Source organism: Manacus candei, unplaced genomic scaffold (assembly GCF_025592945.1).
Source record: "Manacus candei isolate 608988 ecotype Guabito, Panama unplaced genomic scaffold, ASM2559294v1 h1tg000015l, whole genome shotgun sequence".
NCBI classification, from domain to species: Eukaryota; Metazoa; Chordata; class Aves; order Passeriformes; family Pipridae; genus Manacus; species Manacus candei.
Window position 1 is genome coordinate 10,916,246 of NW_026138063.1, and position 20,370 is coordinate 10,936,615.

Consider the following 20,370-nt stretch of genomic DNA (forward strand, 5'->3'; position numbering starts at 1 on the left):
AAACTGATCCTTTTGCTTAGCAAAGCATTTCAGAAAATGCCTAATTTGATACATACTTTGTGAAGGCCCATGGGACATAACATTTAAGAATGCACTTGAACTTAGGAGTGTAACTGAGTCTGTGCTGCATGCAAGCACATGTGTGCACGAGGGGAATGTTCCTCTGCATCATATGTAGCAACATCAGACAGCAGATTTTTAAAATTTTTTTGTTTTTTCCTCCCTGTAACATGGGTCACTACGTAATGTGTTTCTTCTCCCTCTTTTTTTTTTTTTTGTTTTTTTTTTCTTCTTCATTCTTCTATTCAAAAAATTCTACAAAAATATAGGTAGAATTTATGGTGGGAGATTACTGGTGAGCCATCCATTCCTCAAATGTTTTTCTGGTGGGAACAGCCAAAAGCAAGTCTGTTAGCAGGGTCACGTTTCTATCAGCACTGCATACGTGGTATGCACAGAAACCAAGTTTTCTGAGCATCGAGAAGACTGCAGAAGAGATGTTCTTTGGGGCTCTTAGCAGGTAGATACTCTGCTGAGGGTTTCAGCATTTTTGCTGCAGGTACTTCTGGTGACCAGATTTATTAAAACAATGGGAGGGAGAAAGGATGTTGCAGATAATGGCAGAGAACAATTCTGGCACACGTAGCTTCCTCTTCATAAAGCTGCTTTTCCCTTGAGGCAATATATCTTGCGTCTTATGGGAAGGAAATCTTACAATATAAAAGGAAGTCTGAACTGCTTACCAGTGAATTTAGAAGCGTAAAGTTGGATTCTTTTCATGAAGAGACAATATGGGGCCTGTTCCAGTATATTAGGGAAGCTTTTTTAAGATGCATCTCCAAAAATAGGAGGACTATGGGAATCACTTCTTTAAAATAATATTTGTGGGTGGCTTATGTTAATATTCCCGGAACCTTAGGGGATGTATGCTCAGCATAATGAAGGTGTTCAGAGAACAAAAGCAGCAGAGAGACAGTATGTTTAGCCTGAGCTGTGGGGCAGGACAGGACATGGGAGGATGGCTTTATGTTCCTGGGGATGCCTGTGACGTGGGTTGGAGTGGTCCGAGGGCTGTCCTCGCTTTGCTCTCCTGCAATAGCTCCTGAGGGGCTGTTCTGCCTCCAAGAATAGCTGGCACATTGCAGTGCTCTAATTATGCTTGTTTTCTTGCCGCATCTCCTGCACTGGGAATGACGTGCCTGCTGCCAGCTCTGCTGCCAAAGGCTGCCCTCCTGCCGGCTTTGCTCTACGGCTGCTGCCGATTTACAGCTCCTGATGGTGGATCAGGGTAAAAAGCTGGGTCCATCCAGAAGTCTGCAACCTTTCAGCCCCTCCCCAGTGCTCTTCTCTCTTCCCGTTTGCTTCACTTAAGGTAAAGTCATGGAGAGAGAGAGAGAGAGAGATGGGAAGAAAGCAGGGTTGATTTTCTCTGAGTAGCACAAATGGCGAAGTCCAGATAACTTCAGTAGGAATATCCACGTGAGGATCTTTTATGCAGACCTTAGCAAACCAAAAAATGGTAAACAAAAAATCAGGAAAAGAAAGTGTTGAGAATCCTTCTAAAGAATTTCTTCATTTTTTGCAAAGTTCCTAATTGAAGGGGATTTTTTTGATAAAGGCTAAATTGTGTATGCACATGAAAAATTCATCAGAGAATTTAAACCATTTCCAAACCACATGAAACATTAAACATTTCAAGCTCAAGAATAACTTGAAGATGGCATGCATCATCCCAAGCTTTAAGCAGTCATCTGATTTTTGTCTTGCAAATGTTAAATATATAGTAAGGGAGAGCCAAAGTAGGTTTTATCTGCTTTCTCATAATGACTGCGGAACCATTGCCTTGAAAGGTTTTGCTGGCTGACCTGACACACACCTTTGTTTATCTATCTTGGCTAGATGATTTTAGCTGCAGTGTCTTGAAGAATGAGGGGAGCAGATACCAGTGCTGCAATCGCAGTGTCCTGTTCTCTGCTTGTGATCAGATCCAGACTTGGGCTCTTTTCTGAGTGGCTCTTAAATTAGTTTTTTTAATCCAATGGAATTAAAGATTTTAATCAATCAAGATGCTAATCACCATGACATAATGTGATAAGTGTGACTTGACAAGGCAATAAGGTAAATCTCATAGTCTTGTGAAAGCAGAGAATCTTGTTCTTTAAGTGATCTTCAACATACATATTTGGGTTTCGCCTAGATGTGTTACTGGATTTTAAAGCTAGGTTATGCCTGTATTTTAAATTTAAAATTCTTTGTGTAGCAAAATAAACAGTGGCTAATTTCAGAATATTCTCAGATGTGTCCTTGATAGCTTCTTGTTTTCTTGACAGCCCTGGTACCTGAACATGCCATGTTTTCTCTTTAAATGAAGTTGTTATTCACTAGAGTGTCTTTCATCAAGGAAATCTGACTGTGATTGTTTAAATCCTCTAGGAATGAGCTTTGCTTCTGCATAAAGCAGTCACCTTGGATGACTGCATGCAGCAAGTCATGCATTGCAAAATTGCAGTGTGAGTTTTCACAACCTACTGCTGTTCAGTTTCATGTAGCAAAGCTGGTTAATGCTCTCCAAAGAAGGGTGTTTCTCCTCTAGGAGAACACTAGGACCATGACTCAAGTTCGTCTCACTTTGCCAAAGATGGTCATAAAATCATATCACAGAATCATCAAATGGTTTGGGTTGGAAGGGACCTTAAACACCATCCAGTTCCACCCCCTTTGCCAAGGACAGGGACAGCTTCCACTAGACCAGGTTGCTCAAAGCCCCATCCAACCAGGCCTTGAACACTTCCACGTATGGGGAGTCCACAGCTTCTCTGAGCAATTTGTGCCAGGGCCTCACCACCCTCCTGGTAAAGAATTTTTTCCTAATACGTAATGTAGACATACTCTCAGTTTAAAGCCATTCTCCCTTGTTCTGTCACTACATGCCCTTGCCAGAAGTCCCTCCCCAGCCTTCCTGTAAGCCCCCTTCAGGTACTGGAAGGGGCTTTGAGGTCTCCCTGGAGCCTTCTCTTCTCCAGGCTGAACAACCTTAACTCTCTCAGCCTCTCTTTGTAGAAAAAGTGTTCCTGGTCCTCTAACCATCCTGTAAGAAAATTCTGCTGCCTTAAGTATCTCCATGTGCACCTTTACCAGGGCAGAGAGCTTTGTCATTTTACGTTGTAAAAACACCACATTAGAAGCACCACAGCCTTCCTGTTGCTTCACTTGGGACTGGAAAAAGGCAAGAGAGTAATGACAGTCCTTAGCTCCATGGCACTGCTTAGGTCATGGAGGAGACACTTCTGTCCTTGCTGTGATTCAAGAAGAAGGTAGAGATGTTGGCTAGAAAATTCTCAGAGCTGGTAAGCAACTCCGAATGACGTAGGGTTCGTGATTCATCATAAAACCTCAGCACATCAGGCATTTCTATGTATTAAAATAATTTCCAAGCAAAGAACCTGCCTGAGGTCTCTCTGACTGTTTGCACTTGCTGGTAATGTCAAATTGGAAGTCGTTCTTCCTGCATCATTTCTATCTGATGGAGGAAAAGGCCTACTCTTTCCACTTCACTGATGGAGGGATTCTTGTTAGGTGGTGAGAGGGACCATCCAACTCTTCCGCTATGCTGCTAAGCACTCTCCCCTTCCCATTCATTGCTCCAGGCATGTGCCTGTTAAAGCATGGGGAGATGTGTATACTGCAGTGGATAACTGTTGTCTGCCACTGCAGGCATCAGCAGACCTCCAAGTATGACGGAGGCTTTTGTGATCATAGAAGATTTATCCTCTTCTCTTGCTCCCTGAGCACACACTCAAACAATATATCCATTTTAATTGTTTTCTGAGAGGTTATTAATATTGAAGTAGGGATTTAGAATGAAGATCAATCATTAATCTGAAGAGGATAGATTTGCACTTTGCTGCAGAAAAGATGGAAAAAAAAGTTAGAACAAAAGAAAATCAAGAGAGGCTCCCCACCTAGCCTGATTTAATTTTTCTTTTGCTAAAATTGTCCAAGTAACAGTTCTGAGGGAAAACCAAACCTCAGAATGAAGATTTCAGAAGTCCAGCCTAGAAACTGTAGCAATATGTTACTACAATTTGTTACCATTTTTTTCCACAACATTTTATTTTAAGAATAAAATCTCTGGCTTTTCAAACAAAACCACAATCTTAGCAGAGGATTTTAATTTTCTTCCGCATTTTTCCTTTTAACAATATCCACAAATATTTCAGTAATTTGTTTTCTGTTGGTTAAATAGAAAAGTTTTAATTCAATCTGGAAGTGATCTCACACAGGTTTCTCTACACCAAATAATTGACCCTGTTTTTATGGTGAGGGCACCCTCTCAGTTGCTCTGGGCTTCTGCCAGACCCTAATACTTTTTCTCTGGAAGGGAGACACCATATGCTGAGCAGAATTACAGCACAACTGCTGGTTTGATCAACTGCTTTCTCAGAACGGTCAGAAGCTTAAAATGTGTAAAATGTGTGCTTGGATAACTATCTCATGGCTGTTCCTGCTGAGAGTGCAAGATGAGAGCCATGTTTCCCCCAAAACAGCACGGGTTTATCCCTGCTTTTATTCTGGGGATAGGCAGTCTGCCTGGGTCAGTTTAGGGAGTGAATGCTATTTTCATCAGTGTCCTGAATGAGAATATAATTCTCCTGCTTGGGAAGTCATTTTTGTGACTCAGTTATTCACCTCTTCCTTGCCCACTTTAAGTTGCTCCTGATAGGAAATGCTCTGTGATGGGAAGTTGTTTTCCTCACCGCAGTGCTCTGGACTCTCATCAGCAAGGAGAAGAATGGGCTGGTTCTTGGTAGGGGATTTTGTGGAATATGGGAAAATAAATGTAGTTACTTACCTAAAAAATCAGTTTAGCATGTTCTTTCCTAGCCAGTTACTTTACTGAATTATGCAAATGTGTAAATGTTAAAGCATTTCTGCTCAAATTTGGCAATAACCGCACGGATAAGTGTGTATAGTAGCTTTGGCACGTTGGAAAGTGGTCATTGGTACAGAAAGCTTGTGCATCAGTGTTTTAGGGTAAAATTCATTTCAAAGAAGAGAAAACCTGCATCATTTGTTTTTCTCCTCTATGTTCTCTGTTATCAAGAAGTACAGTAAAGAGGATGTAGAGCACCTCCAGGTGGAATCTACCCAGGGAAAGATACACATATCCCTCTCTTTTTTATTTTCTTTTGATTTTAATCCCATTTTTCTTCCATGAACTAACCAGATCACATGTGACATTTTTAGTAGGTACCTGCAAAAGGAACCAAACTACCACCACTCCATATAAATATATATTTATATAAATTTATATATAGAGGTAGAATCACAGAATTATTTAGATTGGATAAGATCTTTAAGGTCAAGTCCAACTGTTAACTGAACACTGCCAAGTCCACCACTAAATCATGTCCCTAAAATTTGGATATGGAGCATTAGCTATTTATTTTGAAAAAAAAACAAGATAGAGGTGAATTCTATGTATCCAACATTTAATTTTATCTTAAATTATCTCCAGAGATAAAGGATGTAATTTACTATTCAACTCTTACACTGGTGAATAAGAAAGCAATTATTTTGTAGCAGAAAGGAAATCTAGTTACTTTTCTGCTCCCTGGTAGCACTGATTATGTGCAATAGAAGGAAGAAAGTTAGTGCTGTTTGTATTAGTGTAAACAGTGAACTGAGATACATCTCATGGAGACACATTTTGCTTTAATCTTTCCAAGTCTGGATGTTTGTAAGCGTTACATAGGGAGGTGTGGCAAAGAGGATGGGAGGAACTAAATGACCCAGTTTGAAAGCCAGTCTTTGGGGATTGGATTGGTCGGTTCATCTGAGCACTGCACATGCATTTCCCACTTGGTGTTTTTCCTCCAGTCTCTCAAAACAGGGAGCAGAAGACTTAGTGAAGAGAATACATTGCAGGAAGGTTGAACTCATCACTCAAGGATGGTCTGCTTATGGCCATGGTTTTTGTTGTCCCTCTTCCTTGCATGCTGGGCAAAGAGAATGGATCCAGCACTTCCAGATGTTCTGCAGCGCAGGCCACTGCTGACTGTGAGGCTTAAGCCAAGGCTGCAACACATGGGTTTCCTCTGACTGCTCAGATTGCAATTTGCCCCCAAAATGGGAAAACAGTACAAAACCAGTTATAGACAAAGATAAATGAAACATTACCTAAAACTGTTGGCTGAAGTTTCCAGAACTTGAGGAAGCCCCTTGGCAATGAAGAGCTCTGCGATGTTTATTTGCTATCTGTGCAATGTTTTATATTTCATCACCAGGCACAGAGAGGATTTGGCTGGAGATAAGATAGGTTGTATCTGAAGGACATGGTCCACATCTTCCCTGTCTGCTGCCTCAGGGGAGAAAGCTGACCAAAAAAAACAGACTCATTTTCGTTGTGCCATGCAACAACAGCCAAGGAGAATGAGGTCCTAATCCAGTGGCTTAGCTCATTTTTTTCGACTCCTTCACAACAGCCCTCTTTAGTAAATTAATGCATATGTCAACTCTTGTCAGAAGCTCTTAGCAATGAACAAATGAGTTCAACACCATAATCTAATAAACAAATAGATAACCTGTTCCAGTTTTGTTCTGAGTGAGGCAGCGTTTCCCTTGTTGAGTTGTTTCATGGACCCTTCACTCTGCAGAGGAGAAGGATGGTGTATGGGAATGCAGCCTGTTTCCCCTCCAGGACAGGGTTTGCCCTTCTGACTTAGATGCCCTGATTTCCACCTGTTTGTGTGGAAATCTCTGCATCCCTAGCAGGCTGTAATTTTTTAAAGAATCATTCAGAGATGCTTTTGTCCCCATTATTGGACCTGAGCAGCTGCAGCTGAAAGTGGGATCTCATCATACTAATTGCTGCACAAGAAAGATGAACTCTATGCTTACTTCTACAAATGAACACTGGAGAGAAGGCAAAGGAAAGATTTTCATGCTTGTGGGCAGAGGCACGGTGACATCTCCAACATCCTAAAATAAGTCTATGGCAAGGAATGGTGCGTAGAACTTTTTTGTTAATCTTATGGCTCTTCTTCCTCCTTCTATTTTAGCACAGATTTTAATTAAAGTTTTACAGTGCCATGGGCTGTTTCTTGCATTGACTCAGCTTTAGTCCTTCGCTAAGCTTTAGTGAAGGACTGATGTATTTTCCATAGAATTGAGTTCTGATACTAGCAGACCTCTCATCTTAGCAGACATCAGCGTTACAGAGAGAACTGCAGCTTGTGACGTGTTCAGATTGGGAACAGAGCTGGTTTACTTGCATCACGTTTAGAAAACGGGTTGTTGAGGTGAACAAAATAAGTTGCCTCTGTGGCAGAGAGGTTGGTGTGGCACATTGGCTGGAGTGCTCTGCCTCACAGTCACATGGAAAAATAAGCTGAAGAATCAAAATGCAGCCTTGTATCAATGGCTTTGTACTTAGTGATGTGTATTGCAAGTGTGACGTGTAGGAAGTTTGGCTGCTGTGCTGGAGGAGGACAGCCCAGTGCTGGATTATACCTGCCTGCCCCTCCCTGTGACCTTTGGGGCAGGACCATCAGCCCCAGTTTGCTGGGAAGGATGGCACAGCTTGGTGTCTGCTGCCACAAGCTGAATGAAAACGCAGTCTCATCAGAAAACCCCATTGTTTTCACAATGAGGGCCATCCACTGTGGTGAAGCAGCTGAGATTTTGCATAATTTGGGGAACTGAGCCCTTATTTCCTATGGTTGTGCTAATTACTGCCTTTGGGGTGTTTTGAGAGGGAGGTCAGTGAGCTCTGTTGTAAACCCCGGGGTAGAGGGGATTTCCCCGTAGGTGACCAGAGCTGGAGCGAAAGATCTATGTACAGGACACTAACACAGCATCTGTTTGTTCTAAATTAAGTTGCTTAGTAAAAGCTGCATCATTTGCAGTGAGCCTGGCCTGGTGTGCCAATGCCACTCCTTTTAACAGTCACAAACTTGTGGGCAATGCAAAGGGTCCAGCTTCCAGTCCCACTGAAGCACCTGGCTATGGTGGTAAAACCCAGTTACCTCTTGAGAGGGGGTAAAAAATGGCTTTTGAACTGCTGCCTCAGCTCAGACCCAAATGTCAGAGCAGCCAGTGCTGGATCTCCCCGTTGGCACTCTCCCACGCAGCTTCTCTGTCCCCATCAGTCTCATCTGCTACTCCTGAAAGCTTTAGTACCTTAGTCTGGCTCTAGTAACACTGGAAGAAATCCAGAGCAATTCCAGCAGAGCTATTTTGGATTTGTGTTTGCAGGAGAAATTGTACCTAGAGGTTTTAAGTTAATCGCACGGTCATTTTTCCTCTGTATATTTAACCACTGAAGTTAATTAACATTTCAAAGTTTCACAGGCTGCTTCTTCCATTATCTCAGCCAGCTGTGGTGAAAGGCAGGAGGGTTGTAGTCTGGCTGGAGTTGTACAGATAGGAAAATTGCTGGGAATTGTTTCCAGTGAATCCCAGGGGTTTGAGTAGTTGGATGGCAGGGTGAGGGTGGAGGTAAGGATGCATAAGCTGGCATGGTAGGTACATGTCGCCTATTGACTTTCCATGTAGTAAACAAAATTACCAGATGATTGTTGGCGTGTGGTGTGGTTTGTTTTTTTTTTATTTGAAGAGAATATTTTAAGCAGGACTGCGATTCATAGTCCTGAACTGTAGGGGACTAATGTTCCTGTTCTCCAGCTGGGAGAAACTAATTCAACATCTTGTGTTGTAAACACTCACTCATTTTAACTGATTACACCTCCAATGTTCCTCAAATCACTAAAATTACTAATTGCTATTCCTTACACATCAGAGAGTGAATCCTGAATAATTAACCCCAAATAAAATTAGATGAATTGGCCCTTTTAATTAGAATCCCTGCTGCTGTTTGTTCTGAGCTTCCTTTTCTTACTGTTAAGAGACTTTTAGAATGATTAAAACTGTTTAAGACTTAAACAGCCAGTGACCTTTTAATACAATATAAATCCATAAAAGCAATATTTCAGCTAGCAGGTGGTGAAGTAAATTTTCAGTGCAACTACCTGACAGACTCAGTATTCCTTTTTTAAATGCAGAGGATGAAATTAGCCAGTGTGCGTTTTTTTTTTCTGCCTCATGCTTATTAATACAGTAGCTGATTAGCACAAGTAGTTGAAATGGTAGGATTAGTGATTGGTAAGAGTGGTAATTTAAACAATTGGGTTGTTGGAGGTGCTTTATTTTAAGAATCACAGACCAGTGTTTAGGTGGATTGAGGAGCTGGTGTGTGTCATCATGCCACAGTTTCCCCTGTACTGATGTGGTGTCAGTGACCTCTTGCAAGGTGGTTGTGACCAAAAAACATGATTTTAATAATGTGCTTTTCTTGCCTAGTTATTTGTGTTAAGTACAGATGTTACAGGAAAATGTTCATTTTGGGAAAACTTAGTGAGATGCGTGTTCACACCTAAGAGCCACCAGGTCACATCTAGCTGAAGTTTTCTATAAAAATCCTGTGACATCACTTTGCAGTATGAAGTTTCCCAGAGCACATAGTAATACTGTAATATTCTGCAGGTTTTGCAATGGTTATCATGGAATACAAGTTCATGGTAGCCTCAATCAACCGTATTTTGGTCTAGCCCTCAATGAATTAGGGTTTAGGTGTAAATCTTAATTGTTTCACTGTAGATCATCAAATTGCAAGCTTTGGCTTTTTGCAGTAGAAGGTAAACACTTGACCAGGCAGTGCCTGTGTCTGCTCAGTACTTTGCCAAATGGAGTCTGTGTGGATCAGAACAGAAATACATCAGGGGGATTTGCTCCATCACTGTCCTTAGTCTGGTCTCTGAGTCGGGGCTGAGCTGTGTTTTTCAGGTGATTCAAACTGATTCTGGACCAGCTTCAGAGGCAGAAATTATCAAGATGACAATGAGAAAGGATTATTTTTGCTTGGAAGGCAAAAAATGAGAAACAACTGGGCATATAGTCCTCAGATGTCAGCCAGAGATCTGGGAAGACCAGTGTGGACCCAGTTTTGTTAGTTGATAGGTTTCAATAAGTTATTGTTTCAGAGAAAATACAGTGTTTTGCTTTTTTGTTTCTTCATGTTTTTCTCCAAAGAGTCTCTTCTTACTGAACATGTGAGACCTTCTTCATATCTAGAAGTTTCAAAGCTGCAAATCTTCATGTCTAAACAACTGTGTCAGTCAAGGAGGGAGACAATCACTCTGCTGCAATTCATTTGTTGACTGGCAGATGACTTGAGACACGAGCCTGATCCAGCAAAAGCTGAAGTGCACTTAAAAATTTAAAGGTTAGACTGTAAGTGAGAACGGTGCTTAGTGCATGAGGCAGGATGTTTTTCTCAGCTCGTACTTGGACTCAGAAGGCATCAGGCAGCCAGTGGCAAAAATGTTATGAGCCTGACAACTTGTGCTGATGTAGATGTCTGTTAAGGCTTTGAACAATTTTTTATTTGTATACTTAAAAGTGTAATAATGAAATGCCCAAATCTCCTTGGAAAGTGTAAGAGGAAATTTTGGGTCAGAGAAGGGTAACACCTTGCAAGTGCATCTGCAATAGCACAGATTCTATCAGAGCCAGAAGCCAGGCTAGAGCCTGGGAGGCATCACTTCTCCTTATAGCTCTGCTGTAGTTTCCCAGCATAGCCATGATGGACTCACTTAATTTCTGTCTAATTACTTGGATGCACAATATACAAGAGTTATATTGCTTAGAGTGGAATGTTACCAGGGCTGACAGTGTCATCTCTGGTGGTTGCATCGGGTGATGCCCTGGCACAGGAGCAGGCACGAGTGCTGAGAGAAGAGCTCAGAGCTGCGGTTTCACGGCATGTTGCGCCGTCGTATCTGAAATAACCGAGCTGGCTCGTGTCTCTCACTGCTCAGCCCCTTTGTAGGTTGACTCACGGTCTTCACAGCTGTTACAAAGAAGGAACAAGTAGCTGGTGCAACAAGGAGTGTTTATTTTCTCTGCTAAATGTATGGTAATGGGTAGAGATTTCTCATTGTAAGAGCTGAAGGCAGGCTGTGTCGCAGTGTGAGGAGGGGCAGGATGTGATTCCCTACCTCCAAACATACCTGCCTCAGGCTGCCTCCACGGGGAGACTTGCCATTTGAAGGCAAGTCCCTTCACCTACCTTGAAGTATAAATTGCTTTCTGGAGGTGCCTTGATGTCTCTTTGTTGACAGAACTCAGTGCAGTCACTCTTACAACTTGAAGTACATCCAAGTACTTCCAAGTACATCCAAGTGTTCAGGCTAATGCCAGGTGAAAGTCAACCAAAATACCAATCTCGGTGCTGAACAGTAATCAATATTAATGAGCCTTTTGCCCATCTTATCCCTTATTCAAAGCCAGATTAAATCAGTCAGGAGAGGCTGAGTGCTCAGGGTGGGATGTGTCCTCCACCAGCCCATGGTTAACTGGTAACCCAGAGCCCCTTTCCCCTGTGGCTGCTGCTGCATCCATGCAGACCAGGGAACGGTCCCTTCTCCAGATAGCTGCCCACATAGCTGTCTGATGCTGAAGGTGGTCAGCAGTGGGTGGCAGTGATATGCTCCCTCTGAACATGGACTTTCCTACCTCCTCACATGCCTTGCCCAGCTCTAAGCAAGTGAAATCTGTCTGGCTTGCAAAGCTTTGTGGTTGAGGAAGATCCCCAAGGAGCATTTCAGGGACACCCTGCTTAAAGGGAGTGTAAGCTCCTTTTTTACTCCCTAAAATGAAGACCTGTTTCTTCCACATGTCATCTAGAATCATACGCTGCTCAGGACACAGATTTTAGTCTTTGCTTCCCTCTGTGCCGGAGGGAGACTTCCAGCAATGCCAATAATAATAATACAGTAACAGCTTTCCCTTCTGCATCCGAGGGAATACTCTCCCGTGAGTGCAGTGGGAACAGCGTCGGGTCCTGTGGCTGTGTGTGGGAAAGAGGAAAGCACAGTGGCAGAATAAATAACTAAAGCTGTGAAGGAGAAAAGCCCATCTGTTCGCAGAGGACCAGGAAAAGGCCAAACATCTGCAAGGTCCCCCCAGTTCATCAGGCATCTGCTCTCTGCTTCCCAATCTAAAAACCTTCCCATTTGTGGGGAGAGTGGAGCCAGCAGCTTATCTAACATGGGACATAGTCAGAAGAGCTGGTCTGGGATGCAGTAAAGCCAGCTGTCTCCTACTGCAAAGAAGAGTGTTTTCTTCCAAGCTCCAGGAAAGGACTCTTCTCTTTTTCTGTCCTTTTCCCAAGGACAGAAAAATCTTGCCATTGTGTTTTTTCTTCCAGGAGGAATGGATCTTGCGAAGGGGCAAAATGGTATTTGGTTTGTGTTTGTTTTAACAGTCATTGTTTTCCCCTTCTGTTATAGCAATTGTTATTTTTCCCTTCTGTTTATGCACAAAACCTGCCCTTTTCCCTCTCTCATCCCCTCCAACACATTCTCTACCTTGATTTTTCTTAGATGTTTTGAAGGGTTGTAATAAAGCAAGGGAGTCTGACTAATGTGCTGTGCAGGGAGATCAGTCTTTGGCATCAGAGCCAGGACTAACTGGAGAAACATCATCTGAAGCATATTTTTTGGGAAGTATGTGTCCCCTGGAGTTGAATTTGTTTGCAAAATCGCGTTGGCTGGTTGGAGGGTCATTTTCAGAGCAAAGGAGAAAAGTTTACTTAGCACTCAAACATCCCAGCATTTTTTAGAACTAAACACTTAGATATTAATTTCAAAATCTTTCTACTTTTCTTTTTACTCTTTATTGTATTTCACATGATTTGAAATAAAAGATTGGATTAATTACAGGGCATAGACAAAGATACTGCAGATGTTATTGGACATAATTTTTAAAAAAATCAATCCTGAACTCTATAATAGACATGAGCCAGTAGGTTTCATGGGATTTTATGTATTGGAGCAACATGGTTGTCTTAAATTAGTTTTCAGTGTGTTGTTTTCAAACTGTCTTTGAGCATCTGTATTTAGGATGATACTTTCCTAGGGATTCACAGGGGGTTTTTTTGAGTCCCATTCATGCTCACTTTGGGGAAAATGGGAAGAAATTACTTTCCTGGGAAATAACATCCCTGAAAGTCCTAGGGGGAGTTTGTGTCTTTCATAGAGTGATTTGAAATAGAACAGAAAAACTTTCCAGGGCTGCAGACCCATCTGTTTCCCATGGCAGATTGCATGGAGGTGCTGTGCTGGTGGTGCTGCTCAGCTGGTGCCCATGACTGGGGTGGACTGAGCCCAGGGCTTTGAACCTGGGCACAGGTGGCCCAGACTGCAGGTCACAGGGGTTTGGCTCAGCACCTCTCTGACCTGAGCCTGCTCCATGGTATTTAGGGATGGTGCTCAGGGTCTCTAGCCAGGAGGCTGCATGGAGGTAGGGAGGGTCAAGCAGGGAGCTCATATTTCCTTCCAAAAGGGTTAAAATCCTCCAAAAGCAACAGTTCCTATAGATGTGAAATATCACACTTTTGTTAATCTGAAACTTCCATGCCAGGTGCTGCACATAGGAGAGCCAACTGCAAACAGCTCTACTTTGCAGCATCAAGCTTCATAAGGAGAAATAAAAACATACCAAAGTAGTCCAAATTGCAGGCAGCTGCTTTCCCAGGAGACAAATCCAGTATTAATGGCAAACGCTCTTTTTGCACCCTTAGGAGGTGCTTTGAGAGCCTGGTAGTGTGGTGTGCTCTTTCCCTGTTTTCTTTCTCTTTTGTGCTCCCATGTCGCATGAAGTTCTCAAGGATAACTTCTCTCTGCTCCCATCTCCCATTTCTTCTAAGCTGGATGGCTTCACAGCCAGTATTCTGCTTTGTCATCCCATTGGCACTTTTAGAAGTTTAAGATGAGCAAATGGAAGCCCCCTTGTAAAAATCCTCCCAAGTTAAAAGAGGTGCATGCTTCTGTGCTTGCAACTGGCCCGTCATGTGGCTGTTGTCACTGAGAAGACTCTGTGATCTTCCCAGAAGTTCTTTACATGAAGCTATGAAGTCCCAATAGGAAGAGGGAGCTGCGAAGTGTGGCTGCCTGCCAGCAGCAGGGATGCAGGAGATGGGCAGGTCTAGATTTTGGGTTCCTGCTCCAGCCCTCTGTGTGTCCTCTGCAGCAGGGAATCCCTGCTTTTAGGTAGCACCTGATGCTGTCTTTATAGGGATCAAGAAGAGCTGGCATAGTTTAGCACACAATGGGAGTGAATTGGATGATATCCATTGCAAGGTTAGACATGGGATGTTCATAGTTGCAAATTTTGTAGTTGCCTATGGCAGATTTGAAATGCAGCTTTGATCTGTGGAACCACTTGTTGGTGCCTTCAGGCTTTGTAGCATGTCACCTTTTGCTGTGGAGTCTGAGCAATCTGCCAGTGTTAATGAGCTGTCATAACCATCTCCTGAAGCAGGGGTGGAGGGTGCAGCTGAAGATTTAATGGTTAAACAATGTGTTTTGTCCTGTGTCATGAAACCAATTGGCAGAGCTTCGAGTAGGGCAGGGTTCGTCCTGATCATCCATGTCATGATGTGGGCAAATGCTGATGAGCCTAAATTCTCCCATTCTCTCTCCTAGGGGACTTTCTTCCTCCCCCACCACCTCCTGTGGATGACCTCGGGAATATCACATCATCACAAGGTGCCTTTCCTCCCCCACCCCCTCTGGATGATGTTACTTACAATGTGCAGGTAAGAAGACAAGAATTTTATCTTTCGTGCACAACTGACACAAAAATTGTGGAAATGAATGAATGCTAATAAAATGAGGTGGCAGAGTTCTGTGGTTAAAAATCATGTGTCAGGAATAACCAAGTCAGCTTTAGCAAGCTGTGTTTCTCAAGCAGGGAATATTTCCATTCAAAACTTGCTGGGCTATTAAAGGATTTTTCCCATCCGGCTTGAATTAGAAGACTAATTGCTTTGTGTCCTTGTGATGGTGGATGGGAGCGAAGCCTTCCCAGAATGAATTGTTTTCTGGAATGGCCATCTCCTTCCATGGACTGTGGAGAGACTTCAGGGCAGTAATCTGATCCTAAAAGTGCTTTGTTTCGGTGCCTAAAATTAAGTGAAGAAAATAAGCCCTGGCCCAGGCTTCAGTGATGTCACTGAGACCCTTTTCACCCCCTCTTTGCTGGATTGGATCTTCTAGATTTGCCATCTGGATGAAAATGCAAATTCTAAGATGCATCAGGTGATGATGGCATGTCCAAAGTGGGTGTGGACATACCCTGAACACCTTTGAAAGGTATGAGCACGTTTGTGCAGACATTGCAAGCTTGCCTGGAGTGCCAGCTACTGTTGTGTTTGCTCAGGCACATTCTGGAGAGATGCATTCAGACTGCAGGGACAGGCAGTCGAGGTGATCAAGGAGTAACAAACTGATCTTGCCAGGGGGGACTAGAAGAGTTTGGCTTGTTAGCTGAGCAAAAGGAAGGCTGAGGAAGGGATATGGTTGGAAATTTGAAATACATTTGGGGATTAAGCCCCTAATTCAGCTCTATGTGAGTGTTGGTGCAGAAACAGGAGAGACTGAGCTTACCAGGAGTACCTTCATGCTGGTGTTTGGAAATTTTATAAGCACTGAGGCTCCAAAGGTCTGGAAGAGCCTTCTGTGAGGAGCAGTGAGAACAAAGAGAGCGTGGTGTAGGTTTGAGGCTGGTGAGAGTTGTGTAAGCACATACCGACAGCTATGTGGCTGCCCTTGATGGCCCTGGAAGATTGTGGCTGTCCTGTGTCTCTCGGTGGGTTTGAACCTGAGAATAGGCCAGCAGGCAGACATGAAACAGGATTCAAGAGACCTGACTTAGTTCTTGACCCTCTCACAAACTCTTGAGTCAATTAATCTACTTTGTGCCTCAGTAAAAAGAAAACATTTCCCTCCCTCATGGGCTTGCTGTGATCTCTTGCCCATGGCAAGATGTTCAGATGGTATCACAAAGCCTCAGCCTGTTCCTGCAGTGGGTTCGGTGTTGGAAGCAGCCTTTGAGCAGGAAGGGGTTACTGTGAGTTGTGTTCTCCCTTGCCAGGAAAGGCTGCAGCCGTCAGGGACATTCGCCAAGTGCAGAGCATGGCTTTTCCCAGCCTTGGGGGAATGAAGTAATTCCCCAGCAAGTGTTGTTCTGTCTTTTATCTCTCTGAGAAGAGTGGACCCCGTGGGAGCCGAGGAGCTTCCAGAGCACCCTGGGAAGACGTGGAACAGCAGGCTCCTGGCGAAGGCAGGGCACTGCCTGCATGGCTGCCTGCACAGGAGCCTGAGTAGTGGAAAGGGGTCGAGATGCCTCACGTAATTCCTCAGGGTCAGGCTTCCCTCTTGCCACGTTGCCCAAGGAGGAGCTGGTGTCTTCAGGTCCACATGCCTCCCTTCTGCCATAGGTCCAAAAGTGTGTCTGAGCCGCTCGGGGCTGTCACGGGCACGTGCCCCTTGGTAGAACCACCCGACAGGACGGCTCTTCCTGCTGAGCTCATGGAATTGCTCTTTATCACATCTCTCTCTCTGGCTTTGGGAAACTGAGGCTGGAGCTGCGTTCTATGTTGGGCTTTGGCAGGAGCGTGGTTAGAGCAAGATTCCTTTGCATGGTATCTTGTTAGGAGGAAGGTGAGCCTATGAGTTGTACCTGAGCACTCCTTCCTGTCACCACCCCAGGTGTACTCTTATGCAGCAAAAATGGCTCCCTGCCTTTAATCTGTCCTCTCTTGTCACCTATTCCCCTTTCTTTTCCCTTCCATCCTCTGTAGATCAGGAGCGGACAAAAGTCAGGGCTAAAGTCAGGAGCCAGCAGGGTTTTGTGTTGCAAGATCAGCTCCTTATCTTTCAAGAACAGCTAAAGCTGTGCTGAAGCAAGATGTAAAGCCCAAGAGAGGAGGAAAAGGGCAGCTGGTGATGGAGAAAGCTGTTCAGTGCCTTTGTGAACACAGTAATTTTCACAACTCTGAACAGACATTCTTGTGCTAAAGGAGCAGAACGAGTGGTGACTGTGTTCCTTCTACTGTGAATCCTTTCTTAGCTCTCAGGAAATGGTTACCTGAAATCAGGGATCTCATGAGCATGTGTTGTGTCGGGCTCCAACAGGCTGATTTTGCTCTCCAATGCCAGACCATTTCATTTCCATGCCTCAGTTTCCCCATTGCTGAATGTAAGTGCTGGAGCAGCAGACCCTCTTCCTGAGCATTGACCAGGCCTGAAACTGCTGTCTGGGGCACTTTGGCCCCTGTGGACCCGGTGAGAACCCTCCAGATCTACTCCAGAGTTTGAAATTTATCTGTTCCAGCAAATCAGCCATTTTATCTCAGAAGTTTCTCTCTGAATGGCACAGTGCCGATGACAACTTATGAAATAAGGGTAAAGCTTTTTATACTAAGTGTTAAGTTGATGAGGACAGCAGAATATGCGTTTAGTTTATTATCATTTCGTGTGTTACTGTTAGCAGACGGCTAAAAGCTGCACAGATTATTGCAGTTTAAGTTGTAGCTTAAGAGCAGCAGTTAAAATAATAATGCCCAGTTTTCATAGCCTTGTTTATCTCTTGATCTCTATTTGGGCAGTGGAACTGGCCACTTAGGATCAGATCCAAGAAGGTACTTTAGTATCTCACTTATGCTCTGATGGAAATCAGAGGAGGGCTGGGTCATGAAATACCTTTGTGATAGATCTGGCATTTTCTTGTAATTTCTGTTTTTCCATCTAGATCCTTCATATTCAGATTCACAGCAGTGCTGGGGAGGAAAGGGGAAAGAAATTTGAACTCTTTTCTTATTAGCTGGAATTCTTTTTGAAAAAAAAAAATAGAAAGAAAAGGAAATATTTATTTTAAACAGTGTGTGTTTGGGATGGGGAAGAGTTGTGTTGGGAAGTTCCCCTTCAGCTGCAGTCAGCCGGCGAAGGCAAGGACTTGTTCCCAGAATGGTGGTGAGGGCGCGGCGATGGTGTGTTTGACAAATAAGGACATGAGCAAAGAGCCTTTTGCCACGTTGGCCTGGGCTCAGTTTAAAAGAGAAAGAAAAAAAATTCTGGACGGGAAGAAAAATGAAATCACTGTTTGTCGAAGGGAAATAGATAGATCTGGGAGGGAGGGAGGCAGATTTTTATTATGTTTTTGCCTTCTAGTTTCAAAACAGGCATTCTGCCCAGACCAGGGAAAGAAAAAGTGAAAAACTTGCATGAGCCACCTCTCAAGTGCCCTGTTTGCTCACAGAGAGGACCCTTGCTCATGGCACTGGCAATTTCTTTCTTCTTTGCCAGGCAGGGTTACTTAGGGATGAGGACTGTGTGCAGTGGGGTGGGAAGCCAGTCCCTGTCCTGTGCCCCATCCTCATGAAGGCTGTCTCGGGGGTCATGGGTGCTGCAGGGGCTTCAGGTCTTCACTGGCTTTGATTGAAATGACCAGTTCTCCTTAAAGGAGAGGTTCAGAGCACAGCATTTCATGTTGGGGCAGGACCTGAGTGGCACAGAGCAGATATGACCCTCAGTTGCCAACTTGCCAAAGGCCACCTTGGGAAAACATCCATTTAAAAATTGCTACTAATTACCTGCATCCACTAATGGGTCTGATTTTCATTTGGGATCTGAGATGCTGCTGCAACACGGGCTGGAGAGCATTGTGTTCAGAGAGGAGACTGCCTCTTTCCCAGCAACCTCTGGCTGTTATCAGTGTGTTTTTTATTGACAGGCCACAAAACACTTTACAAAAGAAATACCAGTCTCTTCCTGATAAGGAAGGTAGAGCAGGGAAAGTACTTTGCCTAGGTCACCAAGCTGACCAGTAGCAGGCTAAAAATAGGACCAAGATCTCCTGCATCCCAGAGCAATTCTATCTGCTACATCCCACTGCCTCACTACTGTAAGAACTGCAAATTAATGAGTAAGCACCATCAGTGGCTGAACAAAGGAAGAATTTGGGCTATATCAAAAGGGATGTGAAGAAATGTTTTTAGGTTGGGGGTTAAAATGTAGAAATAATCAGACTTTGAGCAGTTGCATGAAGTGCAATATAAAATAGTTTAATATTCCAGTTCATGTTATAACCACCTATGCTTGGAGGGGCTGCAGGGCTGCAGCTACACGATTAGGGAACTATTCCCACGTTCAGACCTACTGAACTCACTGATCCCATTATCCTGTTGTGTGATATGCAGAAAATCAGCCGAAGGGCTCAGATTTCTGATGCCAAGGAATTTTGGAAAGAGAAAATCTGAAACGCCGTCTGAAGGCGTGTGCGCCTTCCTTCGCGAGGCTGTTCAGAGGAGACCTGTGCTCACGCCTGGGAGAAGGTGGGAATGTGTTGATAGATGCGGGAAGCGAGAGCCTCATCCTTGTTATGGAGGAGGCTGCCAGGTGTTTCGCTGCCCGACTCCGCTCCCCGCGAGCGGCGGCGGCGGCGCTGCCTCTGTGGGCTGTGACTCACCGGCTGAAGAAACAACCGGAACAGAGGAATTTTTTTTTTTAATTATTATTTTTTTAAGATTTATTTCTTCATTTTGGGCACACATGTTGACAAATAGCTGGGGAGGAAGGAGCATGAAATTTGCCAGTGTGGGGGGGTGCTGCCTTAAAAAGAACATCTCCTGTTTGGAGGCTGGGTTCTGCCCGTGGGTGCTAGGCTTGCTTAAATCACCTGCCTTTTAATGTTTGGAGAAGCTGAAAAGGCCAAAGAGAGCAGAACATGTGTTCAGCCTCCCTCTAGTGCTAGATTTTGTTAATCATCAGAATTATTGGCCTGGATGTAGGTGCTTGCTGGCGAGGAACACGGGTAACACAGGGCAACTCTCGCTGCTGGCCGGACTGCCTGACTCTGGGCAGGCAGCAGTAGCTCCCAGCAACTCTGTAAATAAAGCCACAGTCTGTGTCTATTGCTTGCCATTTGAGATCCAGCTTTTGCGGATTTCTGGCACTCCTAACCTGATTTATTAAAATCCATGTGATAAGCGTCTGCCTTTTATCTAAGTTGAAGCTGTGTCCAACAGTATAAATAGATTACCTGGTAATGGTAACCCTCTTACTCAAACTTTGGCTTTGCAGGAATGCTTTTCATCTGTCTCCGTCCTTCTGCCTTCCTCATGTGTTTGGGAAACTGGAATGTGCTGTGCTGTAAATTAGACTTAAACAAATAACATGTATGCTCTCTGTATGTTTAAATGCTCACTGGGTCTCTACATGTCAATATGTGTTTGCTCTATAATAGGGGTTTCTACACTCTAAGGTGAGAAAAATCAGTACTATAACATCTGTATGTGTTGATGAATATCAGGATGCATGAGAGATAAAATGCATGTTTTTCTCACGTGTGTATTTATCTACCCTATATGTACAAGAAGTGCATCATGAGTGAGGGTATAGAGCAGACCTCCACATTACTGGGAACAAGCATGCGCATTTTTTATGTTACTTTTTTGCCCTTTTTTGT

At 43.8% G+C, this 20,370-nt stretch overlaps 1 protein-coding gene across 11 annotated transcripts in view; it reads left to right on the plus strand.

Moving 5' to 3' along the window:
• The window catches only part of LPP (LIM domain containing preferred translocation partner in lipoma), a 331,679-nt gene that overhangs the window by 132,699 nt on the left and 178,610 nt on the right, over positions 1-20,370 (plus strand). For all 11 annotated transcript variants that reach the window (XM_051782312.1, XM_051782316.1, XM_051782313.1 and 8 more), the window contains one exon: positions 14,547-14,659. In XM_051782312.1, coding sequence (XP_051638272.1) covers positions 14,547-14,659 — 113 coding nt within the window. The remainder of the gene's footprint in view (positions 1-14,546; positions 14,660-20,370) is intronic.